The sequence below is a fragment of the Silurus aristotelis genome (assembly GCF_946808225.1).
Source record: "Silurus aristotelis genome assembly, chromosome: 20".
NCBI lineage: Eukaryota > Metazoa > Chordata > Actinopteri > Siluriformes > Siluridae > Silurus > Silurus aristotelis.
The window spans coordinates 9,306,961-9,321,603 of record NC_139593.1 but is presented as its reverse complement, the minus strand read 5'-3'; the positions used below and the strand labels follow the sequence as shown (position 1 = coordinate 9,321,603).

The 14,643-nt window shown below is 38.8% G+C and overlaps 1 protein-coding gene across 2 annotated transcripts in view; it reads right to left on the bottom strand.

The window, feature by feature from the left end:
• The window catches only part of vps8 (VPS8 subunit of CORVET complex), a 117,834-nt gene that overhangs the window by 6,814 nt on the left and 96,377 nt on the right, over positions 1–14,643 (bottom strand). For both annotated transcript variants that reach the window (XM_083522945.1, XM_083522946.1), the window contains exon 43: positions 5,702–5,782. In XM_083522945.1, coding sequence (XP_083379071.1) covers positions 5,702–5,782 — 81 coding nt within the window. The remainder of the gene's footprint in view (positions 1–5,701; positions 5,783–14,643) is intronic.

Sequence of the window (14,643 nt, the reverse complement as noted above, 5' to 3'; positions counted from 1 at the left end):
CACAAAACACATCATTCTGGTGAAATGTGGAATGAAAACAGGGTTTTAAGGGGTGTCACAGGTCATAGAATAGTCTTGAGTTTCTGGCCACACAAGGCCTCAAGGAAAATTACGATTCAGGCTGTATGTTCTCAACTCTGGTGAAACGAGAGCTCATGAAGACACAAGGGAGAATATTACATCAACTTCATCCTTAAAAAATAGGGGTTTTGTTGTACACTTAACGGGAAGATGCATGCTACACACACACACAAACACACACACACACACACACACACACACACACACACACACACACACACACACACACACACACACACAAAAACACACACACACAATACTAGAACTTGGACATAAGGACAAGCACATGCAAACACGCACTTGTGGAAACTTGAGAAATAAAGGGAAGGTGGGAACTAAGTTGTTAAACTGTTAGACTGCTGATCAAAATCATCATAAGTTCAAATCCCACCACCACTAAACCGCAACTACTGGGCCCCTGAGCAAGACCCTTAACACTTAACTGTTTAGGTGTATGAATAAGATAATTGTCAGTTGGCCTGGATAGCAGCCTGGAGCATCTGTCAAATGCCATAAATGTAAATGACGATAGTAAAACCATGATATTTGACAATGAAATATAAGCTATAATAACAGGGTTATTCAAAAAGGATGAACCGATATCATGACCCATTGCTTCAGTTCTCAAGCATCGTCATGGACTGAGTCAGTGACCATTTGAAAAAGCAGTTATCTAAGTGGATTGTAAGTATAATACTTCTGACTTGTTTTGTAATACTTTTCCTTAATAAAATATTGCATATTCGCAAATTCGCGGGAACTGATTGTTCAGGATCTTTAGGAATAACATTTTTAACTATTTTAACTAAAATTGTATACACTTTTATAACACAATATTGCATTATTAATTTTAAGCGATAACTAAATAATTTATGTCCATTACTTCACAATTTTCTGTTGTGGATGCTTCAAAAAGAACTATATAAGGACCAACCTACTGGCGTAATGTCTAGATGAATTCACTAAGGTACAATAGGGGCTGCGGGGGTGCGTCCAAAATTCACAATTTTGGGGGTCTTAGAACGTAACCCCGGTGAGTTCCAGAGCAACACTGTACAGTAATAATTACATTACAGTATGATTATAATAAGCCTGTGTGTGTGTGTGTTTATAAACAGTATGTGTGTGTTTGATGCTTCTCTAAGATCCATGTATTGGAGAGAATTGAAATCCCCCAAGCTGTCTCCATGGAAACAGGCATGTGATATCTTAATGTGATTCAGATGCATGTACCAAAAAAAAAAAAAGCCATATTATATAAGCATGTGCGTGTGTGTGCGTGTGTGTGCGTGTGTGTGCGTGTGTGTGTGTGTGTGTGTGTGTGTGTGTGTGTGCGTGTGTGTAATATCTTTGTGTATATGAAGAAGTGTAAACACACTTCTAAAGATTAAATGAAATATTTTTAATGACTGAACTGAAAACACAGAAGAGGAAATACACACCGACACACTCTGGAAACCTTCAGGTTTTTAATTCAAGGTGCCTGGATATGATGATAAATCAATTCATTATTAATTCTGTTGAACGGTGATGTATTTATAGAGTGTATTAAGTATTTATGGTGTAGAATAATGACAATTATATCTGGCTGAAAATACCAGATTCGTAACACTATAACCCTGAAACTGTACACTCATATCATTGGACTCGTAATACTAGACTTTAAACCTTTAAGCTAGACTCATAACAGCAGGACCCAGACATGATACACTGCTGCGATAACACTAGACACTAACCTTTAACCCACAGAGCTAGGCCTTTAATGCTAGACTTGTGATCTGTATCACTAGAAGTCACTAGAAGGGTAGAATCATGACTCAGGATGTTAGACATGTAATGCTAGATCTTTTATTTATTCATAAAATCATGCTGCTGTAACACGAGGATGGCGTAATAAAAGGTTTATATTATCTTACACCACTCGGTGCAGCTGACCATGAGTCCACATGAACATCAGGGAACAGTTGATAACTTCAACAAAGGATAGAACTGTTATGAATATACATTCGGCGTCACACAGATGAGCATATGCTCGCTTTGGAGTCTGGTTCCTCTCAAGGTTCTTCTACATAACATCTCAGGGAGTTTCTTCCTTGCCACAGTCACCAGTGGCTCGCTCATTATGGATAAACTTATAAAAATATTTTATAACGTGTAAAATATATAGTCACGATTAGAGGTTCACCGATTAATCCGCACCGATAGTTGATTTTGTGGAACTATCGGCAAAAATCTATATCGATAGTTTTTCCGGCTTCAGGTCTGCTGTTATCACAAGGGCTGGAGGCACGCGAGACTGCACGCTGCACGAAGAGAGCACGGTGCACAGAGAGCGCTATGTATTTATTGTATTTTTTAAATAATTTATTTATTATATAATAATATTTATTATATTATTAAATTATTAAATATTAAATTGTATTAAATATATATATATATACAGTGAGGAAAATAAGTATTTGAACACCCTGCTATTTTGCAAGTTCTCCCACTTAGAAATCATGGAGGGGTCTGAAATTGTCATCGTAGGTGCATGTCCACTGTGAGAGACATAATCTAAAAAAGAAAATCCAGAAATCACAATATATGATTTTTAAACTATTTATTTGTATGATACAGCTGCAAATAAGTATTTGAACACCTGTCTATCAGCTAGAATTCTGACCCTCAAAGACCTGTTAGTCTGCCTTTAAAATGTCCACCTCCACTACATTTATTATCCTAAATTAAATGCACCTGTTTGAGGTCGTTAGCTGCATAAAGACACCTGTCCACCCCATACAATCAGTAAGAATCCAACTACTAACATGGCCAGGACCAAAGAGCTGTCCAAAGACACTAGAGACAAAATTGTACACCTCCACAAGGCTGGAAAGGGCTACGGGGAAATTGCCAAGCAGCTTGGTGAAAAAAAGTCCACTGTTGGAGCAATCATTAGAAAATGGAAGAAGCTAAACATGACTGTCAATCTCCCTCGGACTAGGGCTCCATGCAAGATCTCACCTCGTTGGGTCTCAATGATCCTAAGGAAGGTGAGAAATCAGCCCAGAACTACACGGGAGGAGCTGGTCAATGACCTGAAAAGAGCTGGGACCACCGTTTCCAAGGTTACTGTTGGTAATACACTAAGACGTCATGGTTTGAAATCATGCATGGCACGGAAGGTTCCCCTGCTTAAACCAGCACATGTCCAGGCACGTCTTAAGTTTGCCAGTGACCATTTGGATGATCCAGAGGAGTCATGGGAGAAAGTCATGTGGTCAGATGCGACCAAAATAGAACTTTTGGGTCATAATTTCACTAAACGTGTTTGGAGGAAGAAGAATGATGAGTACCATCCCAAGAACACCATCCCTACTGTGAAGCATGGGGGTGGTAGCATCATGCTTTGGGGGTGTTTTTCTGCACATGGGACAGGGCGACTGCACTGTATTAAGGAGAGGATGACCGGGGCCATGTATTGCGAGATTTTGGGGAACAACCTCCTTCCCTCAGTTAGAGCATTGAAGATGGGTCGAGGCTGGGTCTTCCAACATGACAATGACCCGAAGCACACAGCCAGGATAACCAAGGAGTGGCTCTGTAAGAAGCATATCAAGGTTCTGGCGTGGCCTAGCCAGTCTCCAGACCTAAACCCATTAGAGATTCTTTGGAGGGAGCTCAAACTCCGTGTTTCTCAGCGACAGGCCAGAAACCTGATTGATCTAGAGAAGATCTGTGTGGAGGAGTGGGCCAAAATCCCTCCTGCATTGTGTGCAAACCTGGTGAAAAACTACAGGAAACATTTGACCTCAAACAAATGCTACTGTACCAAATATTAACATTGACTTTCTCAGGTGTTCAAATACTTATTTGCAGCTGTATCATACAAACAAATAGTTTAAAAATCATATATTGTGATTTCTGGATTTTTTTTTTTAGATTATGTCTCTCACAGTGGACATGCACCTACGATTACAATTTCAGACCCCTCCACGATTTCTAAGTGGGAGAACTTGCAAAATAGCAGGGTGTTCAAATACTTATTTTCCTCACTGTATATATATTTATATTAAATTTTCATGAGCCAGGACTGTTTTTCTTTTTAATTTTTGTAATAAAGTTCAGTACTATTTTACATGGGGTGTTAGGTTTGTTTTTTTGTTTTTTTATTCAATATTCATTTTTAAAAGTACCCCTCTATTAATCAGTTATGGGCAAACAGGATCCAACCTAGCTATCTCAGTCAACCTCTAATCACAATCTTATAAATTCTGTAAGACTGCTTTTGGGAAAATGTTCATTGTTAAAAGTGCTATACAAATAAAATAAAACGGAATTGAATTATAGTATCTTAGCCCCTCGTGACACTGCGCCCGTAACACTAACCCACAGTGCTAGACTTGTAACAGTGAAGCCATTAAAAAAAAAAAAAAAAAGTAATGCTACGATTTTAAGTCAAATTCTGAACAAATAAAAATAAAATTACACCAAAGAATTATTAAGAACACAAAACATATAACACTAATTTTGTAACACCTGAGCAACAACACTAAACTAGTAGAACTATAACAATAAACCCTAAAACTAGAATTTCAGAGGAACCAGGAGTGAACACAGAAGATTAGATCAAATAAGGTCAGATTGACTACACTATATGGACTAAAGTATTCGGGCACCTGCTTTTCCAGCCGTATGTTGTTCTTTCTCAAACTGTTACCACAAAGTTGAAGGCGCACAAGTGTATAAAATGTCTTTGGATGCAGTGGCGCAGTCAGCGTTCCATTTTCCCTTTATTTGAACCAGGAGACTCAAATGCAGCATGACAATGCTACCGAGCACAAAGCAAACTCTATGAAGATCTGCTTGACATGGCTTGGAGTGGAAGACCTCCTGTTATAGAGCTCTGATCTCATCCCTATTGAACGCCTTTGGGACGCATCGGAACGCTGACTGCGCCACAGACCTCCTCACCCTCCATCAGTACCTGACTTTACTAACACCCTTGTGGCTGAAAAAGCACAAATCTCCACAAGCACACTTCAAAATCTAAACCTCTTCTCAGAAAAGTGAAGGTAACAGTAAATGGGAACTGAATAAATTTGGAACTGGGGGATTAGAAAGCACATATGAATCTTATGGTCAAGTGTCCACAAATTGTTGCCTATAAAGCTTATATACTGTATACAAACATGACTATTCGAAATGGGGAACAGTGAGAAAGACATAAAAAAGAGGAGGACGGACAGGAACGTCTCTGTATGCCTGTGTGTGATCTATTACTGCTTTGATGGAGTGAAGAAGTATATTTAGTGTGTTATGCAATGCACTCAGAGGAGAGGGAGAGAGAGAGAGAGAAAGAGAGAGAGAGAGAGAGAGAGAGAGAGAGAGAGAGAGAGAGAGAGAGAGAGAGAGAGAGAGAGAGAGAGAGAAGCAGAGGTTTATATCCTCATTTGGTGCATTGAGACTGATAAGACGTGACAACAAAAAGAAAGGCATCATATCAACCCATACAGACAGCACACATGGTGTAGAGAAACAAACATCATTCTGCTGGAGATAAAGAAGGGATTATATGTAGTGAAAGAGCACTGAGAGGCAGAGCGAGAGCAGGATCATGTGTGGGTGTGATGCGTCTTACTCTGGAGGGTCCTCTGTACATGCAGCGCAGCTGGTCCCATGCCTGCGTCTGCTGGGCGTCTAAAGTCACTTCAGGCAGCTCCTGCAGCAGGGCAGAGTAATGCATTAATAATGACTGCCAGCACTTCCTTTCCTTTCCAACTGATTTAATATTCCGAAAGTGAAATTACATTTAAGTAGTTAATGATTTTCCATGGGCAGTTATTGAATCTCAAATGGGGCTCTTTTCAGCACATTCTAATTATACCCTACGTATTACGAATATATACTGAATATAAAGTCAGAAAAATTAATAGAAATAGACTTTATCAATAACACTGTATATTTTTTTTGACAGCAGGCCCAACTAGGGTGTAAATACAAATCAAAACATGGTATTACATTATTTCATTGTCTTGTTTAAAGCCCAAAAAAATGGAGCTCCACACCAAAATTGTGCAACTGGGATTTTGTGTAAAGAACAATAAGGATAAACGCTGCAAAAAAGTAAGTCAGAACAGTGGAGTTAATTGGACATTTTCCGTTTTCCGGCTTGACAGCACGTCAGCGAAACGAGCGCGTGATGACCAACTGACGGCTTTGGCATTTAAACAATGCTGAAGAGAAGAGAAAGAAAAGACAGGGTTTGTTCTGGTTTACCGTTTTACTGTATATAGTCTAAGAGCAGCAATGGGGCCACAATTTACTGTGTTATTCTTTCTAAAAGCGAATGCAGTCAGTCGCTAAGTCGCTAAGAATTTATTAGCGCTTCCTCTAGCAGCTCTCAATCAAGAAGGAGCTTAAGACCACATTATAGAAAAGACCTAAAAAGATCACTACTTGATCCCTTATAGACAGAAATGAATGCTCGTCTCATGGGAAATTATACTGTTCCATCAGGAGGACCATTTATTTATTATTACCATTTAACATATGTAAATACTATTACTAATTAATATTGCTATATGCAATGTAATAGTATTACTATTACATTATTTATTCATATATTTAACAACAATGTGTATTAAGTAGTAAAACGAACAGAACAGAAAGAACTATGATTTGACAACTCTGGACTTATTTATATTTATTTATATACAGTTTGATGGCCGCAGGCAGAAATGATCTCTAGTGCCCCATAGGAGATAATTTCTATAACTATAAAACTATAACTATAAAACTCTCTCTGAGTGTTAAAGGGCTGCTCCACGAGATAGATTTTAAAAGATATAGATAATATAGATAGAGTTATATTTATAGATTTTCATGCCACACTTATATATTGTTAATATCTTGGGCAATTATATGCAATAATCTCACTGCAATAACAGTAATTAGTTACTTTTGTAGTCTGACTTTTCTGTCAATTTTTCCACTTAAAATATATACAGTGAGGAAAATAAGTATTCGAACACCCTGCTAGTTTGCAAGTTCTCCCACTTAGAAATCATGGAGGGGTCTGAAATTGTCATCGTAGGTGCATGTCCACTGTGAGAGACATAATCTAAAAAAAAAAAAAATCCAGAAATCACAATGTATGATTTTTAAACTATTTATTTGTATGATACAGCTGCAAATAAGTATTTGAACACCTGTCTATCAGCTAGAATTCTGACCCTCAAAGACCTGTTAGTCTGCCTTTAAAATGTCCACCTCCACTACATTTATTGTCCTAAATTAGATGCACCTGTTTGAGGTTGTTAGCTGCATAAACACACCTGTCCACCCCATACAATCAGTAAGAATCCAACTACTAACATGGCCAAGACCAAAGAGCTGTCCAAAGACACTAGAGACAAAATTGTACACCTCCACAAGGCTGGAAAGGGCTACGGGGAAATTGCCAAGCAGCTTGGTGAAAAAAGATCCACTGTTGGAGCAATCATTAGAAAATGGAAGAAGCTGAACATGACTGTCAATCTCCCTCGTGCTTGGGGCTTCATGCAAGATCTCACCTCGTGGGGTCTCAATGATCCTAAGGAAGGTGAGAAATCAGCTCAGAACTACACAGGAGGAGCTGGTCAATGCCCTGAAAAGAGCTGGGACCACCGTTTCCAAGGTTACTGTTGGTAATACACTAAGACGTCATGGTTTGAAATCATGCATGGCACGGAAGGTTCCCCTGCTTAAACCAGCACATGTCCAGGCACGTCTTAAGTTTGCCAATGACCATTTGGATGATCCAGGAGTCATGGGAGAAAGTCATGTGGTCAGATGAGACCAAAATAGAACTTTTGGGTCAGAATTCCACTAAATGTGTTTGGAGGAAGAAGAATGATGAGTACCATCCCAAGAACACCATCCCTACTGTGAAGCAAAGGGGTGGTAGCATCATGCTTTGGGGGTGTTTTTCTGCACATGGGACAGGGCGACTGCACTGTATTAAGGAGAGGATGACCGGGGCCATGTATTGCGAGATTTTGGGGAACAACCTCCTTCCCTCAGTTAGAGCATTGAAGATGGGTCGAGGCTGGGTCTTCCAACATGACAATGACCCGAAGCACACAGCCAGGATAACCAAGGAGTGGCTCTGTAAGAAGCATATCAAGGTTCTGGCGTGGTCTAGCCAGTCTCCAGACCTAAATCCAATAGAGAATCTTTAGAGGGAGCTCAAACTTCGTGTTTCTCAGCGACAGGCCAGAAACCTGACTGATCTAGAGAAGATCTGTGTGGAGGAGTGGGCCAAAATCCCTCCTGCAGTGTGTGCAAACCTGGTGAAAAACTACAGGAAACGTTTGACCTCTGTAATTGCAAACAAAGGCTACTGTACCAAATATTAACATTGACTTTCTCAGGTGTTCAAATACTTATTTGCAGCTGTATCATACAAATAAATAGTTAAAAAATCATACATTGTGATTTCTGGATTTATTTTTTTTAGATTATGTCTCTCACAGTGGACATGCACCTTTGATGACAATTTTAGACCCCTCCATGATTTCTAAGTGGGAGAACTTGCAAAATAACAGGATGTTCAAATACTTATTTTCCTCATTGTGTGTGTGTATATATATATGTATATATATATATATATATATATATATATATATATATATATATATATATATATATATATATATATATATATATACATACATACATACATATACACACACACACAGTACAGACCAAAAGTTTGGACACACCTTCTCATTCAAAGAGTTTTCTTTATTTTCATGACTATGAAAATTGTAGATTCACACTGAAGGCATCAAAACTATGAATTAACACATGTGGAATTATATATGGAATTATATACATAACAAAAAAGTGTGAAACAACTGAAAAATGTCATTCTAGGTTCTTCAAAGTAGCCACCTTTTGCTTTGATTACTGCTTTGCACACTCTTGGCATTCTCTTGATGAGCTTCAAGAGGTAGTCACCTGAAATAGTCTTCCAACAGTCTTGAAGGAGTTCCCTGAGAGATGCTTGGCACTTGTTGGCCCTTTTGCCTTCACTCTGCGGTCCAGCTCACCCCTAAACCATCTCGATTGGGTTCAGGTCCGGTGACTGTGGAGGCCAGGTCATCTGGCGCAGCACCCAATCACTCTCCTTCTTGGTCAAATAGCCCTTGATGCCTTCAGTGTGACTCTACAATTTTCATTGTCATGAAAATAAAGAAAACTCTTTGAATAAGAAGGTGTGTCCAAACTTTTGGTCTGTACTGTATATATATATATATATAATTATTTTTAAGTAGTAGAGTAGTTTATTGTCCTCTGAAAATAACAACATACAGCCATCATTGTCAAAATAACTAGCAACAAAAGTGAGTACACCCTAAGTGATAACAGCTGTACGTCATGTAACCGTGCAAAGTCACATGTCCTTTTCATCATATTCATATTTTTGTCTGCTTGTCAGGCCTATACAAATTTGTGGTTTTTTTTGTATTAGAGCAGCTAAAATGTGGTGCTTTGAGTACAATTCTTTCATACTGAACTCTGGATGCTCAACATGCACCTCATGACAAAAAAATCCTGCAAACAGTTTGCTGAAGCCAACTGGTCCATGAGCATGAATTACTGGAACCATGTCCTGTGGTCTGACAAGAATAAGATAAACTTGTTTGGCTCAGATGATGTCCAGCATGTGTGGCGATGCCCTGGTGAGGAGTACAAAGAAAATTGTGTCTTTCCTACAGCCAAGCATGGTGGTGGTAGCATCATGGTCTGGGGCTGCATGAGTGGTGCTGGTACTGCAGAGCTTGAGTTTGTTAAGGGAAAGATGGATTCCAGCAAGTACTGTGACATTTTGAAGTAGAACATGATGTGTTTGAGGTTTTCCAACATAATAACAACCTCAAACACACCGCCAAGATGACAACTGCCTTGCTGAGAAAGCTGAAGGTGAAGGTGATGGAGTGGTCAAGTATTTCTCCAGACCTGAACCCTTTAAACACCTGTGGGAAACCTCAAGCTGAAGGTGGAGAGGCAACATGTGTCTAACATCCAGCAGCTCGGTGATGTCATTGGGGAGGAGTGGAAGAGAATCCCAGCAACAACCTGTGCAGCTCTGGTGAACTCCATGCCCAGGAGGATTAAAGTAGTGATAGATAACAATGGTGCTCAACAAAATATTGACACTTTGGACACAGTTTTGACGTTCACTTGTGTGTACTTACTTTTGTTAAAAGTTATTTTGATAATAATGGCTGTATGTGGAGTTATTTTCAGAGAACAGTAAATTTGTACTGCTATATAAACTGCACATTGACCACTCTAAAATATATAAGTTTCATTTTTATAATATTGAGATAGTCTACAAAAATCTTTATTTTTATTTTGATGTTTTACTGTGAGCAACAGCAACAAGACCAATTGGTCTTGAATGGGATGAATAAAGCATTGTCATTCTGAATCGGATTCTGATTATTGGCATGCCACATGTGTAACATATCCACTTAAAATATAGCAGCCTTTGCTTGGTTACGCCCTGGCGTGGAGTAACTTCAACCCAAGTAGGACATGAGTAGCCGAAAACCTTTGTCTTCCATACTAAACAGCGGCTGATGATTGAGGCCAATAAATGAAATGATTTTGTCTAATATTTCTTTACACTTCTAACTGTTCTTAAAGTAGGGTTGCGGTCTTTGAAGCATCTCTGTAACTAATAGCTGAGTATGTAGCGCTTGAGTTACGGAGTTGTTCCACTTTCTTAGCATGAAAATCTTGCTGATATGAAAAACTGCTCATATTCCTTTATGTGACAAACCTTCAAATGTCTGATAAGGTTGGAGGTGTTGAAATGTTTTGGGTGCTTCCAACAGTGTGATATTTTCTTGGTACACACGCTAATGTATTTTCTTTTTCAGACACCTTGTAGAATTGTGAAGTCATTTTGGCAGCACGTGAAAAATGTGTCTTGCAAGTTTTGCCTCATCTAATCGGCCTTTCTAAAGTCCGCCGATCAAACCTCCCGAAGCGATTGGCCGATTTAGATAACCACTACACATCACAAAGACCTCCTTATCACTATGTACCACATCTGTAGAGTGGTTCCTTCCCACAGAAAAAAAAACTTACACCCATGTGTGATAGTAAAACAAAATAATTTCCCTTCAGTGGACTTTGACTGTAAAATTTTCATGTGAACTGCGAGTTAACTGTGTATTTGCTTTCTCAAGACTTGGAAAAGTGTGGAAATTTGTGTCTGGCACAAAGACAATGCAAAAAAACAATACCGGAGAACCACATCTTCAGTCACCAATTTGCACTTAAAAAGCATAAAGCCAGTTTTTCACTGTCAGTAGAAAATTCACCACTTCAAGCTCATTTCCTTCAATAGGACGCGAACGTGACTTTTTGCCTAACTAAGTTCCGTAGCAGGTACAGAGAAAGACAATATGGAAAGCAAAGACATGACAAAATGCAGAGTGTGGCCAATAAGAGAGTTAGATGCATGTCTGGTTTGCAGATTTGCTCAATAATGAAATGTGTTCTGGAAAAAGGCAGATGTTGATCGAGATCTGGGTTCCAATAGTAGCATTCTATTGTGCAGAATAAATGTTGGAGGACAATCTGCTAAATGCTAAAACTTTTTTTTTTTTTTATTAATTTGAAAAATCAAAAAAATATAAAAAAAATAGAGCTGTTATTGTGAACCGTCTCCGGTCAAAATCTGTGATTTCCTCGTTTATTTTTAGTGAAATATTTCTAAACATTAGATTCTTCTCCACTTTACACTTATTGCTCTTTACTCATAACACTACATCCACAGCTCTGTGTTTCTATCCAATCAGATTTCATCCATCACATCACATGTTACCAGGGTCAAAATCTCCTGTGAGGCCTTTAGAATCAACAGTGCTTGTAAAATGCATGTTGCTTGAAGCTCCTGCTTTAACATATCAGATCAGCAAGCGTACAATAACATCTGCATTTTCACTTCCTTTGATTTGAGGTTCAGGAAAAACCCGGGGTTATTATATGAGGTTAATACTGATGCTTCTGCCAGATATGTTGTATGTGGGTGGTGCAGTTGTTGGTGCAATAAAAGGAGACTTTTTGATTTGTGTTTGTATTTCTTCCTTGGCATTCTTTCTCGCAGAATGAGATACCTGTATGTGATGCAGTGATCTGTTATAATGCGTTTCTCTGTAATATTGATAGCTTCAATCGATAGGTTGACCGATTCATCAGTTTTGCTGATGAATCAGCATTAATAGTTGTTTGCTGGAGCTATTGGTTATCGGCAAAAATGCACATCGATAGTTTTTCCGGGTTTCGTTATACAGTATGAGAGAGGCCTCTAGAGGTAAATCACTGACTGTGGTGTTTATTTGAATTGCCTTTTTTATCTTGAATGTAACTGCTTTTATTTTTTGGAGTGATAGGTTTTTTTTTTCCAGTTTGAATGCATGTCTTTTATTCTCCTCTATATTTATTAATATAATTAATATAAGCAAATTTTTTCATTTTGCACATTTTCATGATTCAGTAGTGTTTTTCTTTTTCTTATAAAGTTCAGTAATTTTTCATGTAATATTATTTTAGTTTTAAAAACAAATTACCCATTTAAAAAAAAAAACTAATCGGTTGATCAAACAGTATTCGGCAAGTACGATCCAACCTAGCTATCGGTATCGGTAAAACAGGTCTGCTGACGCTGATGGTCAGTTTTGCATAAGATAATATGGATGTGTGCACAAAACGCATAATAAAAATTGTTGAGGTAACTTCCTGAGTAATTCCTGTCCAAGAGATTCTGATTGGGGTGCTTTCCTGGTGGTAATGTCACACTTGAGTTCATTTAGCAGCACTTTTATGACAGGAATATAAGCTCCCGAGTGAACAGTGTTTGCACCACAGGCTCTACACAGCTCTGTCAAATGGCCTCAATATTCCGCTATACGACCATGCAATCTTTATCCTTTAATGGCTACACATTATCAGCTGAAACCTTTCTCCATGAACCACAGCATATCAGAAGATATTATACTCCAGCTATTTGATCTGGGAATGTCTGTTACACTTTACTGGGTTCATTCTGCGTTTCCTGTGAATACCAAACACGCTAACAAATTCTGACTCACGCAGAGTCATTTCTGTAAATATCTACTGATGCTACTCAGAACTACAGGTGTGGTTTTGCACAGTGAGATGTACTGCCATTAAAAAAGAAACAGCGTAATATAATCTCTCTCAGGAGTAAGTAAAAATGAAAATGTCACAAAAATGAGATCCGTGTAAAACAGTAAAGCTAATTGTAGACTCCATTTGATATGTCTACTTGTAAAACTGTTCTTTTCCCCACAATACCCAGGAATATTAGCCATTTTCTCCTGAGTGTGTTTGGGAGCAAAAAAAAAAGAGTGTGTTTTCAGAACTTTTTCAGTTTACTGCATAAGAGTAGTGTTTGTGTGTGTGTGTCTGTGTGTGTGTGTGTGTCTGAACTCGGGAGCAGAAGTGTGATTGAATGCCTCTAGAGTTTGGAGGCAAATAAATGCAATTATTTTCCCGTCTCCTCCGAGCGCAAAAAGAAATCAACTCCGTCACGCTTTAGTCGTTTAGGTTGGGCGAGGCGAGAGCCAGTGGCCAGCACTCGGCATCGATTTTACATCACTGCGGGCTTCCGAAGAGCAAGTCTCTTAAACCTGTTATTCATCCCTCAACTCATTTACTTCTTTAGGCCTATTACATTCTTACTGACTGCCAGCTTTCTTCAAGGGAAATGGTTTTCAAAAAACAATACAGGTAGTCCCCGAATAACGATTGTTGGAATTACAATTGTAATTTTACATTTTGTGTGGCAGCTAAACGTCGCAGCGTATATGCAGTACAATACGTTGGAATGCAGCCAGGATGTACATGTATTTTTCTGTGTTTTTGGTGTTTCAAAGCCCAATATTAGCTTTTGTCTCTCTCCATTTTCTGGTCATGCACGCTGCCAAATACATATATATTATTGCCGAAAGTTTGCAGACACCTGGTCATCAGTATCGTTTGTTCTTTTTGAGCATCGCATTCCACATTTAGTCCCAATTTTGTACTTATAATTCCCTCCACTCTTCTGGGAAGATGTTCCACTATATTTTGGAGTGTGCTTGCGGAGATTTGTGTTAATTTAAACACAATGGCATTAGGCAAAAGTCATGTACTGATGTAGGAGGTGCGCAGTCAGCGTTTACATTCATCCCAAAGGTGTCCAATAGGGTTTGAGGTCAGAGCTCTATAGCAGGAGATCTTTCACTCCAACCCATGCAAAGCAGATCTTTATGGAGTTTGCTCTGTGCACAGGGGCATCGTCATGCTGGAACAGGTTTCCGCCTTCTAGTTCAAGTAAAGGAAAGATTATAATGCTACAGCATCCAAAAGCCACACTGTAGAATTGTGGGCCTTCAGCTTTGCGATCACAGTTGAGGAAAGAACCACATATGGCTGGGAAAGTCAGGTGTTTATGCACTACGGTAGTGTGAATTGCAAAATTATGTGCCGTAAATTCTTTAATTATTAATAAATGAC